This window comes from Megascapheus bottae, chromosome 24, assembly GCF_031878675.1.
Source record: "Megascapheus bottae isolate mThoBot1 chromosome 24, mThoBot2.hap1, whole genome shotgun sequence".
NCBI classification, from domain to species: Eukaryota; Metazoa; Chordata; class Mammalia; order Rodentia; family Geomyidae; genus Megascapheus; species Megascapheus bottae.
Genome location: NC_143532.1, coordinates 2,779,239 through 2,795,976, shown reverse-complemented (window position 1 = coordinate 2,795,976; position 16,738 = coordinate 2,779,239). Strand labels below are relative to the sequence as shown.

General features: G+C 47.9%; 1 protein-coding gene across 1 annotated transcript in view; it reads left to right on the top strand.

The window, feature by feature from the left end:
- Cdh13 (cadherin 13) overlaps positions 1-16,738 on the top strand; it is a 674,883-nt gene extending 658,145 nt beyond the window's left edge. The window contains exons 12-15 of the mRNA XM_090356987.1: positions 8,542-8,775; positions 12,069-12,287; positions 14,758-14,845; positions 16,615-16,738. Coding sequence (XP_090213113.1) covers positions 8,542-8,775; positions 12,069-12,287; positions 14,758-14,845; positions 16,615-16,738 — 665 coding nt within the window. The remainder of the gene's footprint in view (positions 1-8,541; positions 8,776-12,068; positions 12,288-14,757; positions 14,846-16,614) is intronic.

The following is a 16,738-nucleotide window of genomic DNA, read 5'->3' as shown; positions in this document are numbered from 1 at the left end:
CTTCAGATGAGGCGGGCATCAGGGAGTGGAGGCAGGGAGGCCGCCACTTGAGCTGCATGTAGGAGTGACATTGCCGAGTCTGAGGACGCCCAGGCCATGGCACCCGGGCTCAGAGGTGACACTGCTGGCCTTCCTCAAAGGGTCACGCTGTGGCCTGTGCTGGGACACAAGATGGAAGGACATCCAGAGGACAAGTGGACTGCTCCTGTCTACCCCAGTAAACGCCTCTGATCAGCAGGAGAACTGGACCAAGGGCGCCAAAGGTCAAACACCTGCTACGCACAGCTAAAAACACCACATCACAGGCCAGTCCCCGTTCCAGACGCTGGAGCCACCACGCCGTGAGGGCTCTCTGCTCTTGGGAGGCTGGATTGTGGGAGGGCAGCCGCAGAGGGGAGACCTCTTAAGAGACCTAGGGTCATCCAGGCGCAATGGTGGGTTGGAGCCACCAAGGAAGAGATGAGGTGTCTATTGTACCAAATGCACAGAATTTCGGTTCTTCTGACTCATAAAAGCCAGCTGCCTATGACTAAAGACTCCGTTTGGGGAACCTTACATGTCAAAACAAATATCTATAGGGTTCTTCATAAGTACCCACCATTGTTAGTAAGACCCCATCTCAACAAAAACAATCTGAGTGTGACGGTAACACATGTCTGCAATACAAGTAGAAGGAAAGTGCTAAGTGAAAAGCTCATGGTCCAGGCCAGTCCCAGGCCAATAATCTACCTGAAAAAATAATTAAGGCGATGGCTGAGGGTGTGGCACGCGCACTGGGCCTGAGTTCAAACTCCAGGACTACAGAAAAAAAAAAGATAGAAAAAGCACCTGTACTGCAATGTATATGTGTACCAAAGCATCACAGTGAAACCCGTGATATACAAATTTTGAGCAACATTTAGCTCCTGGGCTTTTTTTTGAGAATCTATACATGTAGAGCAATTTCTCAACTGAGAAGACCATGAAGATGGGAGCAGGCAGCTGAGAACAGCTGTGCATGCACACATGCAGCCTGTGCAGAAGAAGCCACCAAAACAATCTGCTAGAAACTCGGTGTGCCTTCGTTTCTGCCCGGAGTGCTCACCTCCTCTCTAGACACGCAGTGGCTGTTCACACGATGTGTTCTGGGGGTGCGTCTTGTCCACGTGTATGGAATACTCCATCCATTTTAAGGCAGCGAATTCAGTTGACTCTCTTAAAGTCAGGCCTGACTTTAGTGTTTCATTTCCCAAGCTTGGGGACACAGCTTGGTGCTAGAGTCTGTGCTTAACATAGGGCTCTCCATTCATCCCCCAAAAAAGGAGGAGGAGGAGAAAGAGGAAGAGGAGGAGGAAGAAGAGGAGGAGGAGGAAAGGGGAGAGGGAAAGGGAAGAGGAAGAGGAAATTTTCTCTCTAAAAGACTTCATTTCCCTACCTTTGGCTTCATGTGTGCTTAGCACTGTTAACTTTTCCATCTGGTTTCAATTCTGCCTTAACTCCGGTCATCCAGGGTGAGATTCCATTCAATCCGATCAGGTTCCTGACAGCTAAGGTTTCCTCACAGTTCAGGTGCTTTGCTGAAGGGAACTCAGGCTGCTTCCTCTGTGGACAGGGCTGGTGGCAGGACAGTCTGGACACTGTTTATTCACTAGAAAACCAGCAGGATGATTCCTGCTTGTTGTGAGAAGTGAGAAGATGAGGGGCCAGGGTCCCTACTCCCCTCACCCCCCCCCCACAACCTCTGTCACAGCCATAGTAACTGTAATCCACCCCTCTGGGGGCTCTGGAATGGAGAATAATCCTTCTGTGACTCCAAGAATACCCAGCCTACAATGAGCTTACTGTCCAACTCTCCTAATACTAATATTATCAGATAAAGACATTCAAAAACCCGTGTCACAGATGTTTCAAGGAGCGAAATGTCCCTCAAGATGCATGTGCCAGGCAGGCTGGCTCTAATTAATATTCAGAACCATCGCGAGAAATGATTATCTAGAACAAAGCCCAAAAGACTGAGAGCAAAAAGAACACGAACTTGAAAGACTTCATGAATCAGAGCAACTCTGGCTGGAAGGCTTGTTTTCCTTATTCACCGAAAACTTCCATTGCGTTGAACCAGGAAAAGACAACACTTTGTCTGTTGATCACAGGAACTGGTGTCTCTGCTTTATCTAACATGAGCGTTTGTTTTTACTAACTTTATGCAAACTCGGTATTTTTGAGGGAATGAGAAACAATATGGGCTTCTTGTCATTTAACACCAGAGGAGCTACACCTTTCATGCTAATGTTTTTTTCCAAACAAGTAATCACTTGGGAATCTATACCAAATTATGGTGATAAAAATGCAAGGGTAAGAGACAGGTTTGGCCCAGGTAGAGGCCCAAAGAGGGAGGGCAAGAAATCAGAAACCTTTACAGAGTCATGTGACACACTGGACCGTGGAAGACACTGACATCTGAGGACCAAGATTTGAAGCCAACCCAAGCATACAAATCCGGGTGCTCTACTGTTTGAACCACATCTCCCAGCCTCATTTTTGCTGGAGATCAAGTCTCAGAGACATTCCTGCCTGGATTAGCTTTGAACCACAATCACTTATGAGCTCAGTCTCCTCAATAGCAAGGGTGAAAGCTGAGAGCGCCTGGTTGTTTAATGAGCTATCAATTATCTACGAATATCATTCCAGTCTAGCTGAAAAGCACTTGTTTTGCTAACTCAGAACTGTAGAGTTAAATGAGTGGAGTGAGTGAAGCCGTCAGTCCTGCAGAATAATGTGACCTGACCTTCAACATGGCAAGCAGGCATGTTTTTTTCCTTGGGGATGAAAATGGTTCTTTGCCTGCTGTGGTGGGTATTTTCTAGAAAGGTTCAGACAGCGCCTTCAGCACACAGAAACTCCTGTGAAACCATTTCCACAAGCAGAAAAATGCCATCCTGTCTGAAGAAAAGAAAAAAAATGATAACTGTTATGGAAAATACCGAGCTGCGGAGAAAAGCACTGAGGGACGTGATAGAATGCGGGTACGGGAATTAGCACTGGGCAGATCCCAGGGGCCCTGCGCCTGCTTGGGCATTTCCCGAAGGGTCAAAGGCTGGTCCCGCTGGCAAAGGATCGGCTGAGGGCTGCTAGGAACCCCCTAGGAAGACACCCCCCACCCCGTCATGCTGTGGGCTGGTGAGCCTGCTCTGCTGCCCATCCCATCCTCCCTTCCTTCCCCTCATCACGCTGATGGTTACAGATTACACACAGAGCTGCCTCTCTGCCTTCAGAAGAGCCGAGGCAGTGGGCATGCTCTTTCCTCCAGTCAACCAGGAGTTCAGCGGTGTGGGGAGAGAGGAAGGCTGTACACATTGGTTCTGCTTAAAAGATGCACGTCTGGATAAAAGCAAGTCATTAGTTATGAAGCCCCTAAACACTTCTTATCTCAGCTGTTACACTAATTGAGGGAGAAAATATACTGCAAGCCCAGATACCATTCTTGATGATTTCAAAATCAGCAAAGTATTAATCAGGTCGAAAATACCAGCTGCAGTTTTGTGTGTACCAGTACTGGGGCTTGAACTCAGGGCCTAGCGCTCTCACTTAGCTTGTTTGGTCAAGGCTAGCACTCTACCACTTGAGCGTGCTCTCTCTCTCTCTCTCTCTCTCTCTCTCTCTCTCTCTCTCTCTCTCTCTCCCCCACCCCACCTCCACCCCCGGCTTTTTGCTAGTTAATTGGGGATAAGAGTCTCTCAACTTTCCTGCCTGGGCTGGATTTGAACGAGATCTCAGACTCCTACAATAGCTAGGATTACAGGTGTGAGCCACCAGCACTCCACTACAGCTTCAATTTTGTCACTGAGACAATGGCCCTTGAGGTCTGGGGTGGGGCGGGTCCTCAGACTGTGCTGGCCCCCCATAATCAAGAGACTGCAGGTATGAGCCTTAACTCTCTCAGCCCATGTGAGTTGTGAGGCAGATGTCACCAGCCCCACTGGCTGGTGACAAAGACCAGATCATGGGTGGAAATCCCTAATGCCTGCAGGGTCGGGTATGGGCCTCTGTGAGCTGCCTGCCCTGAGGGATGGACAGAGGGACAGATGAGGGACAGGACTGGCTGAGCTCTCCCTCCCCACCCTGTGTGAGCGGGCTGACTATCCAGACGTCTCCTTACAAAACCATCTGCAGGAGGAGCTGCCGGGGATGGGTTTTCAGGGGAAAATTTCAGTGTCTGAGACAGACAGTCGCCCTTGGCGTCTCCCCAGTGGTGATCTGGGCATTTTGCTAAGGCAAAGAAAGGCCTCAGAGCCCTCTGTATCCTTGGGGTCCTGGCTGCCCTGACTGCAGCTCTCACCCTGTCCTGGCCTCGAGGCTCCCCGCCTGCATACCTGTACCCCCCGTATCCTCCCCCCCCCCCAGTTAACAGCCTTTGAACTTCTCACAAAACAGCCAGCCAGCCTGCCCACTACCCAGCGCCCTGGAATGCCACCTCCCCGCCGCCTGGATTGGTGCCCAGGTAGAGTCTTGCCCTGTTTCTGCTGTGTGAGCGCGCTCCTGTCTCTCAGTTCCCAGAAGCAGGCCAATGCTGCCACCAGAACCTGACTTTGGTGCTTTCCCAGCCAGGCAGAGGGCAAGAGGCCCAGAAAATGACTCCTGACTGAAGGAAGATGGACCTGCCACGTTTAAACCTGGCATCCCGATCAATCCTTCCCATTTTCTATTCCCTTCTAAATCAGCAAAATCAAAGCCGAACAAAATCCTAGAAAGCCAAATTAAAGGTGAATGTAAACCAACAGTTGAGCCTCAGATTACAGGATCTCCTAAGAGAATTTTAAGTCCAGATCACGTGGAGAGTCATGTCATTCCCCACCAAATGTTGCACACAGAATCCTGGCTCTACGTTTTGTAAACTTATTTTTCTACCAGGTTATATTTTGTTTGGTTTGCCATTAATTTTTTTTCAACAGATATGCTCCCTAAAATGAAATTATCAAGATCTCTATTAACAAAGCAATAAAAATGCTTATGAATTAAAACCAATGGGGTTCCAGGCTTAGGAGACACATGAAGATGATTTGTAAGGCATTAGTATTCTGGGAGGCAGGCTAAGCGGAACACAAGGGATAAACAAAATAATAAAAAGGACACCGTCACCCAGAAGGCTGCTCATCTCCACAAAGACAAAGGCCAGGCTAGAGCTCAGCAAAACCTCTGACCTTCACGTGCTCCCGGCACCACTGAAGGCTCAACAGAAACACGGAACTGGGGAGACAGCCGTGAGCCCACTCACACGCAGCCTCACAGCCCAGCCATCCTGCGGGGCCGAATCTGGACACGACTCCTCCCATTGTCTCCCTGGACTCAGGCCTCCAGCTTCCTGCATCGCCCCTCATCTCTCTCACCGTGCCTCTGCATGGATGCTCCCCAGGTGTGTGGGTCCAAGGTCACTGACCCCACAATCGGTCCCAAGGTCACTGACCCCACAATCGGTCCCCAATACCCAGGTGACGGGAGGATGGCCTCCAACACAGATACAGCCAGTGAGGTCCCAGCACTCAGGGACATCCTGGCGCCCAGACTCCAAGGAGCTCAGAGAGACCTTCCTATTCCCTTCTTTCTCCTCTCCCCTCCCCTTTTCTCTCTGCTTTAGTTGGTACTGGTACTGGGGCTTGAGCTCAAGGCCTTACCTTTCTATGTCCAGGCTAGAACTCTACCACTCAGCCACAGCTCCACTTCCAGCTTTTTGCTAGTTGATTGCAGATAAGAGACTCACAGACATTCCTGCCAGAGCTGAGTTCAAACCTTGATCCTCACATCTCAGCCTCTAAAGGAGCTAGGATTGCAGATGTGAACCATTGGTGCCTAGCTGCTGCTTCTTTCTCTCATCTAAAGAAAGAAAGATGGAAAGGTAGAGAGGAAGGAAGGAAGGAAGGAAGGAAGGAAGGAAGGAAGGAAGAGAGGGAGGGAGGGAGAGAGGGAGGGAGGGAGGGAGGGAGGGAGGGAGGGAGGGAGGGAGGGAGGGAGGGAGAACAGAAAACATTATTTTTAATCCTTATATAACTTTTGGATTTAATATTGTCTTTGTGATTATTATTGCAATTATGGTTATTGTAAGGAAAATGAAAAATACAGAAAGGTGTTATTTTAATGTTAATTGCCTGGAGAGATAATCACCACTTGGGTTTTAATATATTCCTTGTTAATCCTTTTCCAAACACATATACGTTTTTTTAATTAGAATCATCCCCCGTTTCTGGCTGTGTCTATTACTAACAAGGTGCACAGCTTAGATGAACAGTCAAATCGTTTCAGAATAACGCAACCTGGAAGATAAAGCTCCATAGCTTTGGGGCTATGTGAAAATACCATTTGATCAAGACTCTGAGTCAAGTAAAAATTCCAGAGATGAAAAAAGACCAAGAAAACCTGGCCCTGCTTCTCACCCCTCCTCAGTCCGAATGAAATCAAAGCAATACCAGGAGGGTGGAGTGCTAGCCAATGAGCCAAAGCCTCAGGTACTGAGTTCAAGTACTGGTTTTGGACCAAAAAGAAAGAAAGAAAAGAAAGCAATGCCAGGAGACCCTGTGAAAGGTGGGTTCTTCAGAGCACCTCTGTCCCTCTCAGGCCTCCACGGCGGACAACCCCTGTCCTCTGAGTCATTTCCCCTGGATCAGAACCTCCATCTCAACCAAGAACCATCAGTTCAGCTAGCAAATGGAAACAGGAAGTTTAAAAGTGCTGAAAAGCCACCGCTCCATTTCTGGTCAACGAGATGGTGGAGTGTGCGGCCCAGGCTGGCTTTGAACCCCCATCCTCAGATCTCGGCCTCCTGAGTAGCTGGGATGACAGGTGTGAGCCACTGTCACCCACCAGTCATTACAACGTGGGACTTTAGATGGGACCACCATCAGGATGCATAAACTAAGAGAAGCTTTGCTCAGGAGATTTTTTTTTTTTTTGCTTCCTGCCATTTTTTCCCACCACCCAAGAAACCAAGCTCATTTTGCTGACTTCAGAGAAAGACATCACCAGCTGGCCTGAGAATAACACATGGGAAATTGAAGACAGAACTATAATTAAGTCCACGAAAGGCCAATTCTTCTGGCCATATTTCAGATGCTGGTAATGTCTTCCCATCCATTCTCCCAAATGACTTCACTTCATAATGTATTCAGGGTAGGGGAAAAAAATACACATAATGGATTCTTCTCAGATATTCAATTAGTTCAATAAAAAGAGAAAAATAATTTTTCAATAGAGAAATTCAGCCAGATGACTAGAGCTGGCAATGACAAAACCAACTTCAAAGCCATTATGCATTTGCTTTGGAGTGCTTGCTCTAACAGAAGTTGGTGCTGTGCCACCGGTAGAAACAGACATTCTGGGGCTCAGTCGGTAGAGCACTAATCAATGCACAGAGGTGACAGGTACCGAGTTTGAGACCCAATCTTGGACCTAAAAAAGGGGGGGGAGGACAAACAACCATCCATCTGATGAGATCTTGCACCCAGACACATTTCTATTTTCTGTAGATCTTTATTTGAAGGTTTGCACTGAAACCTTCTTTAGGTGATGATACATTTACATTTCCTCCAATCCATTCTCACTCCTAGGGGGAAGGGAGTTCTGTGCTTTCCCCTATACTCCTTTCTACCCTCTGATGGAAACTTCCTCCCCCCAAAAGACAATGAGAACATTGTTTCTTTTGCCCCTGGTCCCTTCACCTCACACACTTAACCCTCCTCCAACTCATCTCCCCTAGTCTTCTTCACAGGGCTCTGCCTGTCCGGTGTCCTGCATTCTCACCTGGGGTACATGTTTCAAAAGCATCTTGGCATTGGAGACCCCAAACCAAGTGTGGGGTGCCCTGCATAGCTACTGAACATTGCACTGAATGAACATGAAAAGCAGTGTGTGGGGATGGAGTGGAGTGTTGGGGTACACTCGTGCCTTCACAGCTGAAAAAGTCAACCCAACATGGAGAATATTGTACAGAACTATAATTTGGCTGGTACATTGACTTATCAGGATAAAGTCAATATGCATGCTTGCTATCTGTGACCTACAAACACAGCTCTAACTTTTTTAAATTAAAAATTAGAAGCTGGCATGGCTTGGGACCTGGAGAAGCTGTGGTGGGAGGGTTGTGAGTTTGAGGCCATCCTGGGTTACATAATAAGACTTTGTCTCAAGCAAAACGAAAAGCCTGGTAAGACACTAAACCCCATACAAAAATGCAAACTGTTAAAAACAGGGGCTGGTGGTTCATACCTGTGACCCTAGCTACTCAAGAGGCTGAGACTGAAGCCAGCAGGGCCAGGAAAGCCCATGAGACTCTTACCTCCATTAAACCACCAAAAATGGGTGGGAAGTGAAGCTGTGGCTCAAGTGGCTAGCCTTGAGGAAAAAAAAAAAATAAGAAAAACCACAGGGACAGCACCTAGTTCCTGAGTTCAAGCCCCAGGACTGGCACCAAAATAAAGCGATCTGTGAGAGCAAGTCCAGCTTGCACGTGAGCGTGGGCACAGGGCTGGGAGGATGACCTCCCCCTGCACTCATCCACACTTTCCCGTCCTGCAGGCAACCCGCCAGCTACTGGCACAGGAACTCTGCTGATCACCCTGGAAGACGTGAATGACAACGCCCCGCTCCTCTACCCCACCGTGGCAGAAGTCTGTGATGACGCCAGAAACCTCAGTGTGGTCATTTTGGGGGCGTCGGACAAGGATCTTCACCCCAATACAGACCCCTTCAAGTTCGAGATCCATAAGCAGGGCGTCCCTGACAAGGTCTGGAAGATCTCCAAGATCAACAGTGAGTCTGCCCTGGACCTCCTGCCATGACTGCCTTTCCTCTTCCTTCCCTCCCTCCCTCCCTTCCTCCCTCCCACTGTCCGCGCCATCCCACAGCGAGCAAGTACCAACCAGCTTCCTCTGGGCAGATGAATCCCCTAGGTGGACCTAACCAAGAGCCTCATCCCTCTTCTTCTGGAGAAGGAAGCGGAGGGTTGAGATGGGCTCCCGCTCTGTCACCTGAGCTCCCCATCCTTCTGCCTTAGCTTCCAAAGTGCTGGCATTATAGGCATGCAGCACTATGCCCAGCTTTGAATATCTCTCCCGCTCCGTGAGGAGTAATTTCAGGGCCTCCTACTTACTAGGCAGGCACTGTTCCACTGAGCCACAACTCCAGCCCGTTTTGGTGCCGGCATGTTTTCAGATAGGTTTTCGTTTCCTGCCTGGCTGCTGGCCTGGACTGGGATCTACCTGTGCCAGGCTTCTTGTCTGAGCTAGGATGCCAACTGTGCACCACCACACCCTTCTATCAAGATGGAGTCTCACAGAATTCCCAGCCTAATGTGGCCTGGACACACCATCTTCTTGATCCCACCCTCCCACGGAGCTAGGATAGCAGCTGTGTGCCACCAAACCCAGCTATCCACTGAGAAAGAGTCTCAAAAAGTTTTCTGTGCAGGCTGGCCTCAACCCACGACCTTCCCAATCAAATAGCCAGCATTACAGGCATGGCCTAAAAACCATAGCTAGACCTGGAAGCCACTTTGTTTTTTTTGTTTTGTTTTGTTTTGTTTGTTTTTTGCCAGTCCTGGGCCTTGAACTCAGGGCCTGGGCACCGTCCTTGAGCTTTCTACCACTTGAGCCATAGCACCACTTCCAGCTTTTTCTGTATATGTGGCACTGAGGAATCCAAGGCTAGGCGAGCACTCTACCTCTAGGCCATGCTCCCGGCCCAGTGGAAACCACAAACCTGTACGTTTCCTCTTCTCCCTCTACTATTCAGTTCCTGGTCCACCCTCTACTGGACATGCTATGTCTGTGTCCTGGGGACTGCTGGATCCTCATGAATCTTCTGTGGTCTCCAGACCACAGCATCCAGTCACAAGATGGCTCTTTGTTCTTCTTCTTCCGGTTGCATTCAGTTAAACTCCACAGATTATCTGTAACTGTCTTGCACAGAACATTCACTTACACAGAATCTTGGACAACCACTCCAGTCTTCAGCCCTCGAGAGCTAAAGGATCTGTCTGCCTCCCCTCCCCCAAAGTGTTTCTTGGCCCAGTTGTCTCCTCTTCCAGAGGCAGGGGAGCCACTTCCATTAACACCGCCCCCTCCCCCGCCTGCACACTGGCGAGGTCCCCCCTGCTCGGCCTGCCCTCCAAACACGAAAGCCAATGGCACAAGAAGCTGTGCAAAGTCTTCAGCCTCTAATCTTCCACTTTATGCTGCCTCCTTCCACCTGACCCACCCCGATGGTGACCATTTTCATCATGGGTTTTGATCTTCTCCTAGATGAAAATTGCGAACGTTGTGTCTTTCTCCCCACCCTTCCGCCTGGACAGGTGGAATTCAAACCTTGACCCAATATTGATCGGCCGCCTTATTAGGAATGAGGTGTCCTCCATTCTCAGACATTCCTCTCAGTGTTCCCTTTGTCATCCCGGGGAAAAAGGAGAAACACCTCCCATCAGCGCCTTAGAATGCAGTCTGCTCCCAGTCACGGGCTTCCCCTGCTCAGCTATGGAGCTCACTCTTCGCCTCAGTGGTAGTTTTCGGGGGGGAGGGGGACTATCCATTTTCTCACATTTAGAAAACTGTATTGTGCAAGTGTGCATAGAATTCCCCACTAAAAGCAAAACTCTCCTGCTTATCTTCTCAGCCCTGTCTCATACCTTCTTTTATTAGTGCCTGTCTCTTGTTATTGATTCTATTTGCTTGTTTGCCTAGTTTATTGCTTTTTAAAGAATGAATTCTGTTACACCAATAATTTTTAATTAAAACAGCCTTTCCCCTTGTTCCAGGGGATTGTGTTTTATTTGTTGCTTTCGATGATCATCATCTGTTCTTTCTGGATGGGAGTTCCTCGTCCAGGAGTCTGTCCTTGATGTAAAGGAGACAAGGGAAATATCCCTAGAGTTGGCCTCACTACCTAGAACAGTAGTCATTCCAGTTACCTCCTGGTACAGAGGACTGTTCTGGGGAGTTTATTTTCAACTTTATCACACTCCTGTTTTTCCTCGTGATTTTATGTGGTAGATGAATGCCTTCTAAACTCAAAAGGCTTTCTCAATACTTATTACCAGAAAGGAGCCATTTTTTCATATATATTTTTATTGTAATTAATAGAAGGGTTACATTATATTCACCAGATAGAATATGTGCATTACTTCACATACATTGATACCCTTAGAAAGGAGCCATTTTTAAAAAGCCTACCAGATGCCAGTGGCTCACACCTATCATCCTAGCTACACATGAGGCTGAGATCTAAGGATTGTGGTTCAAAGCCAGCCTGGGCATCAGCAAGACTCTTAAAAAAAAGGCCAGAAATGGAACTGTGGCTCAAGTGGCATAATACTAGCCTTGAACACAATAGCACAGAGACAGCACTCAAGGCCTCTGACATAAAGCCCCAGAACCAACACACACACACACACACACACACACACACACACACACACACACACCATGGGAGCAGAGAGCGCACAGGGGAGCTTGAAGAGCCAGTCTCTGTGTTGAAGATTCTCATTCAAATAGCTATGGACTAAGGACAGGCAGAAACCTAGAATGCACAACTATCTCCATGACAACCAGTGGTCCTGCAGAGCTTCTGAGCACAGGGACTTTCACATCCACTTCTAGATGCTAAGGGCATGGTGAGGCATTCCAGTTGTCTCTGCACTGTGGAGGCTGAGATAGGAGGATCTTAAGTTTGAGGCCAGCATGAGCTAAATGGTCTGTTGGAGTCCTGGTTGGTCTACATTCAGTGAGACCCTGTATTGAGATGGTTTGATAGGCAGCTAGGTAAGAGCAAAAGATCTTGGTAGTTACTAATCTTCACAACAGTGAGTCTCTAGAAAATCATTGCAACAGCACTGAGCCGTGGAAGCTTCGATGAGAAAAAGTCTCCATCTTGCCACTGTCCCTAAAGCTGCCACCAGCTACATGCAGCCACCATGGCTACTGCCACCAAGGAACTGAAGCCATATTATCTCTCCATGTTCTTGCTCTCCGAATTGTAAATTAAAACGCAGGGCCTGCTGTGGGCCAGAGACAGCTCTTCTCCTCTCTCACGTGGGTCTCCTTGCCTTCCAGACACGCACGCCCTGGTGAGCCTGCTTCAGAACCTGAACAAAGCAAACTACAACCTGCCCATCATGGTGACAGATTCAGGGAAGCCCCCGCTGACGAACATCACCGACCTCAGGGTTCACGTGTGCTCCTGTAAGAACTCCAAAGTGGACTGCAATGCTGCAGGCACCCCACGCCTCAGCCTCTCCTCGCTCCTGCTCCTCCTGCTCCTCAGCGGAGCCTGTAAGTTGCTCTGCATCCAGTGCTGTGTGAATGTAAGAATGAGCTTCACGCCACCTATCCTCCCAAGAAAATGTATCCTAGAGGACCATTCACCTTCAGTTTATGTCTACATGATAGAACATCTAGCATGTACCCAAAAAATCATCCAAATAATGTGTAAAGGCATGAGATCTGCCAGCTAAGCTGAAAAGTTGTACACAGGCTCTTTGTTCTTCTGCGAAGCAATTGACAAACAAAATGTCTATCAATGCTGCTGAAGTTGACCTAATAGTAATGTGCCCTGGTGGGCTAACTGGTCTACCAGGCATCTGTTTTTTTCTCTGCATCATGCAAAATAATCTCTTATAAGGTTACAGTAGTTACTGTGCCTCTGTAAGGGTAGAAAATATATATGTATGGCCAGATATGGCAGCACTTGTCTATAATCCCACATTCAAGAGAAGCAGAAATGGGAGGATCACAGTCTGAGATGATCTCCCTGGCCAAACCCAGAAGACATCAGCTGAAAAATAACTACAGCACAAAAAGTTGGGGATGCAGTAGACAACCTGCTTGGTCAACTTGAGATCCTGAGTTCAAACTTCAGTACCAAAAAAAGAATATGTATATTGTTAGTTCACAACTTTAAGTAATAGTAATGACTATAGTGAAATATTATTTTACTTTTACTAGCATGTATTAGCTCTGTGAAGGAGATTTTTTTTGCCAGTCCTGGCACGAACTCAGGGCCTGGGCACTGTCCTTGAGCTTTCTCAAGGCTAGAGCTCTACCACTTGAGCCAGATTTTTCTATGTATGTGGTACTGAGGAATCGAGCCCATGGCTTTGTGCATGCTAGGCAAGCACTCTACCACTAGGCAACACTCCCAGCCCCCTGAAGGAGATTTTACTGTGACATTTCCGTGTAGGCATACAATATATTCGATCATTGCCCCCTATCACTTTCCCTCACCATCTTAAAACAATTTCAACAGGCATGAAACAGTATTTTAAACAAATGAATTATGCTGAGTAATATAAATGTGAGCATAAAAGGAACTTGTCAAAAAGCTCATATTTGTGACATATTCGGCCAGTTTTAATCTTAGCTATTATTCACATTTGCTGCCAGCATTCAAACACCTGGGAGTCTTGGTGTTTACCTTTAGGAAAATGCCTGGCTGATGTAATTGTGAGTTAGGAGCCTGAGGAACTGACAGGAAGAGAGGAGAAGGGAGGGGAGAGGAGGGAAGGGGAGGAAAGCAGAAGGAATGGGAGGGAAGGGGGAGGAAATGAGAGGAGAGGGAAGGCAAGGGGGATTGCATCAGTGAGATGGATCAGTGGGTTGTCAGAAATCACACATTTCAGCATGGTACAGTCACAATGTATGAAGCTCCATGCAATGTAGGAAAACAGAGCATTACAAGAAGAAAGAAAAGTAAAAGGAGGGTAGATTTGATATGAGTAAATTGCATGGCCAGACCCTAGTGGTTTGGCCCTGTAGTGTACTCTGATAGAATTCAGTAGCTGATTAAAATGGTAATCCTAGCTACTAAGAAGCTGAGATCTGAAGGTCATGGTTCAAAGCCAGCTCAAGCAGAAAAGTCCATGAGACTCTTTATCTCCAATTAAGCAGCAAAAAGCCAGAAATGGAGCTGTGGCTCAACTGGTAGAGCAAAAAAGCTAAGCAAGAGCACCTAGGTCCTACACTCAAGCTCCATTACTAGCACGCACACACACACACACACACACACACACACACACACAACAACAACAACAACAACAACAACAATAAGAAGAAGAAGAAGAAGAATATAAAACAGGAAAGAAAACTAATGGCATTGAGAGTAATGACATAGATGAAGCTATTGTCAGCTATTGTCACAGTCAGTTTGGGGAGATGCATAGCATTTCCCTCGGTGCCTTCCAGTGAAGCCAGCTGACCATGGCCTCCCCACCCTGACCCTTCCATACACAGTGTATCAGTACTGTGCTGTGAAATGCATTGTGGGCAGAGGCAAAGGGCAGCAAAGGACAAGGCTAATAGAAGGGGCTGTCTTCTGTGTGCAGAGGCCCCCAACTCAGGCTGCACACCGGAGCCACGGCGCCTTGAAGAGCTATGTCTTTATGGACGTTGGTAGTTGGCCTCTGAAATAGTCCTGCATGGAGCTTTCAGACATGACACAGATTAGCTCGTGTGATCCTCCAGCTTCCCTCGGAGGAGCCCCGTCCACATTGCCGCCTGAATTTACTGGAGACTCTAATGTAAGAACAAAGGGCTGCAGTCTAGTTTAATTGGCTTTAGCCAACCCCCAAAGTTTTGTTTTCTCTCATTCTAGCCAACTTGCACCTTAAGGAAGCATTGGAAATGTCTAGAAATATTTCCTGTTATCACACTGAGAGGAGGAGATTGGTGACACCTAGTGGACAGAGACAGGGAAGAAGTGGAGCCCAACAGAATGGCCCACTTCAGAGTGGTCCCCACCTCAAAGATGTGGCCAGCTCCCCCAACCCCCAAGCCCAAAGCCTTGCGCTGGCCTCTAGCAAACTGCAGACACTGGAGGCACTGCACCAAGCCAGGTGAGACCAAGGACTGTGGAGGAAGGATTATTTCCTCTAAGAGCAGCACGCTTCCTCTAACATCCTCCACATTTCACCCCTGTCTTACAACCAGGCTACAAGTGAAAGCCTGTCATGTGGTGAGGAAAGTACATGTGGGAGGCTCTGGGCAGGGGTGGGGTCTGGAGCCAAGTCCCGAGGTCAGCAGACCCAGGCCAGACATGAGCTCGCACAGCCTGGCAGACAGGTCCGCTCCATCTGCTCCATGTGAGCAGGGCTCTTTGGTGGGGCAACTGTAGACACTGGCTTGATGAAATCTGGCCCTGGGATGGAAGAGCATTGATGAAGTAGTGTTTATAATAGACGCAGCGGGAAGAAACTGGATCTGGGCATTCTAAAACGCTGCTCTTCCTGCTGACAAAACGGTGGAGCCGAGGGCCAGTCTCCACCTCTGCGCCTGCCCTCTCAGGGGGCCTGAAGGTGGGGCTGCGAGCAGGAGCTGTGAGCTTTTCCACTTGAATGGCCTGGCCACCACTCTGCCAAAGGTCCTTGGGACCCCTGAAATGTCCATCCTCAAAATAGCCTGTGCAGAGGTGATGGAAGCAGGAGGGGAGGAAGGGAGGCCTGGACTAGCCAGTAAGATGGACTCCTTCAGAAAGTCCGACGCAAGGACGAGGGGAGCCAGTGCTAAGAAGACGTGATGATAGAAACAGAGGAGAGCAGGGGTGGGGAGAGGAGACACTGCCCGCTCTGATAGATTTTAAGATGAGGAAGAATTCATCTATGTCTCCAGTGGTAGAGTGCCAACTGGAAACAGAAAAGCTAAGCCAGAGCACAATGCCTGAGTTCAAGCTCCAATACTGCCTTAGAAAAAAGAAATGGCAGAAGGAGGCTTTAGCCAAGCCATGCAGGCAGCCTCTAGAGGATGAGAAGACAGGAACACAGCCCTGACAGCACCTTGGCTTTAACCCCGTAAGACTCACTGAGGACTTTATTACCTCTAGAACTGATTTTATATATATATATATATATGTATATATATACATATATATGTATATATGTTTGTGTGGTTCTAGGCCACTGTGCATGTAGCTTTTAAAAAGAAAATACAGATTTAATCTGCCATATTTGAACACCAATGGATCTCTAGAAGAATGTAGGTACAGATGATGGCCAACAGATTAGATACATGACCGATAGATAGATAGACAGACAGACAGACATGTATCTACAGTCATTGGTCCCTAAGCTTCAGAGTGAGCTTGTTCATAATTTAGCATGCCTGTGCTAATGCACATGACATAAGCAGCAGTAATAGCTGTTGTTAATCTTAAAGGAGACATTTTGCATCATTACCGCTGTCCGTTTTTGGTTCATTTGTTTGTTGGTGTTAAGGACTGAATGTAGTCTTCTACCACGAAGCTCCATCCCCAGCCCAAGTCCAGCTCCTGGAGACCCAGAGCATCAGGGTTACTGTGGCTTCAAATGTCACACTAGTGTGTGACATCACAGGCATGTGGTGTATGATACAGCCTGTCCACCATTCCTCTGGGGTTTCGTGGACATGTTTTGGGTTGAGCTGTTATATTCCCAATCTAACTCTGAGCCCTCTCTGTTCAGATCTGTAAGAACTCCTGACATCTGAAGCTTGACTCCCGTTTCCATAGCAACAGGAAAACGAAAGAAAGAAAAAGTCTATCCAAATCTGAAGACTGCCGTTTACAGCTATTGAACTTCACAACTAGGCCTCAATCCTTGCGCATTTTCATTTCCTTTATGATTTCATTTAGTCCGGACTTCATCACAGCTTTGACAGCATCTCCCTTCCGCTACTTCATGGAACCTTCTGCACTTCCCCGTGAATGTTTCAGGATCGTGACTGAGAACTTGAACTTCTGGAAGCAGGAACAATGA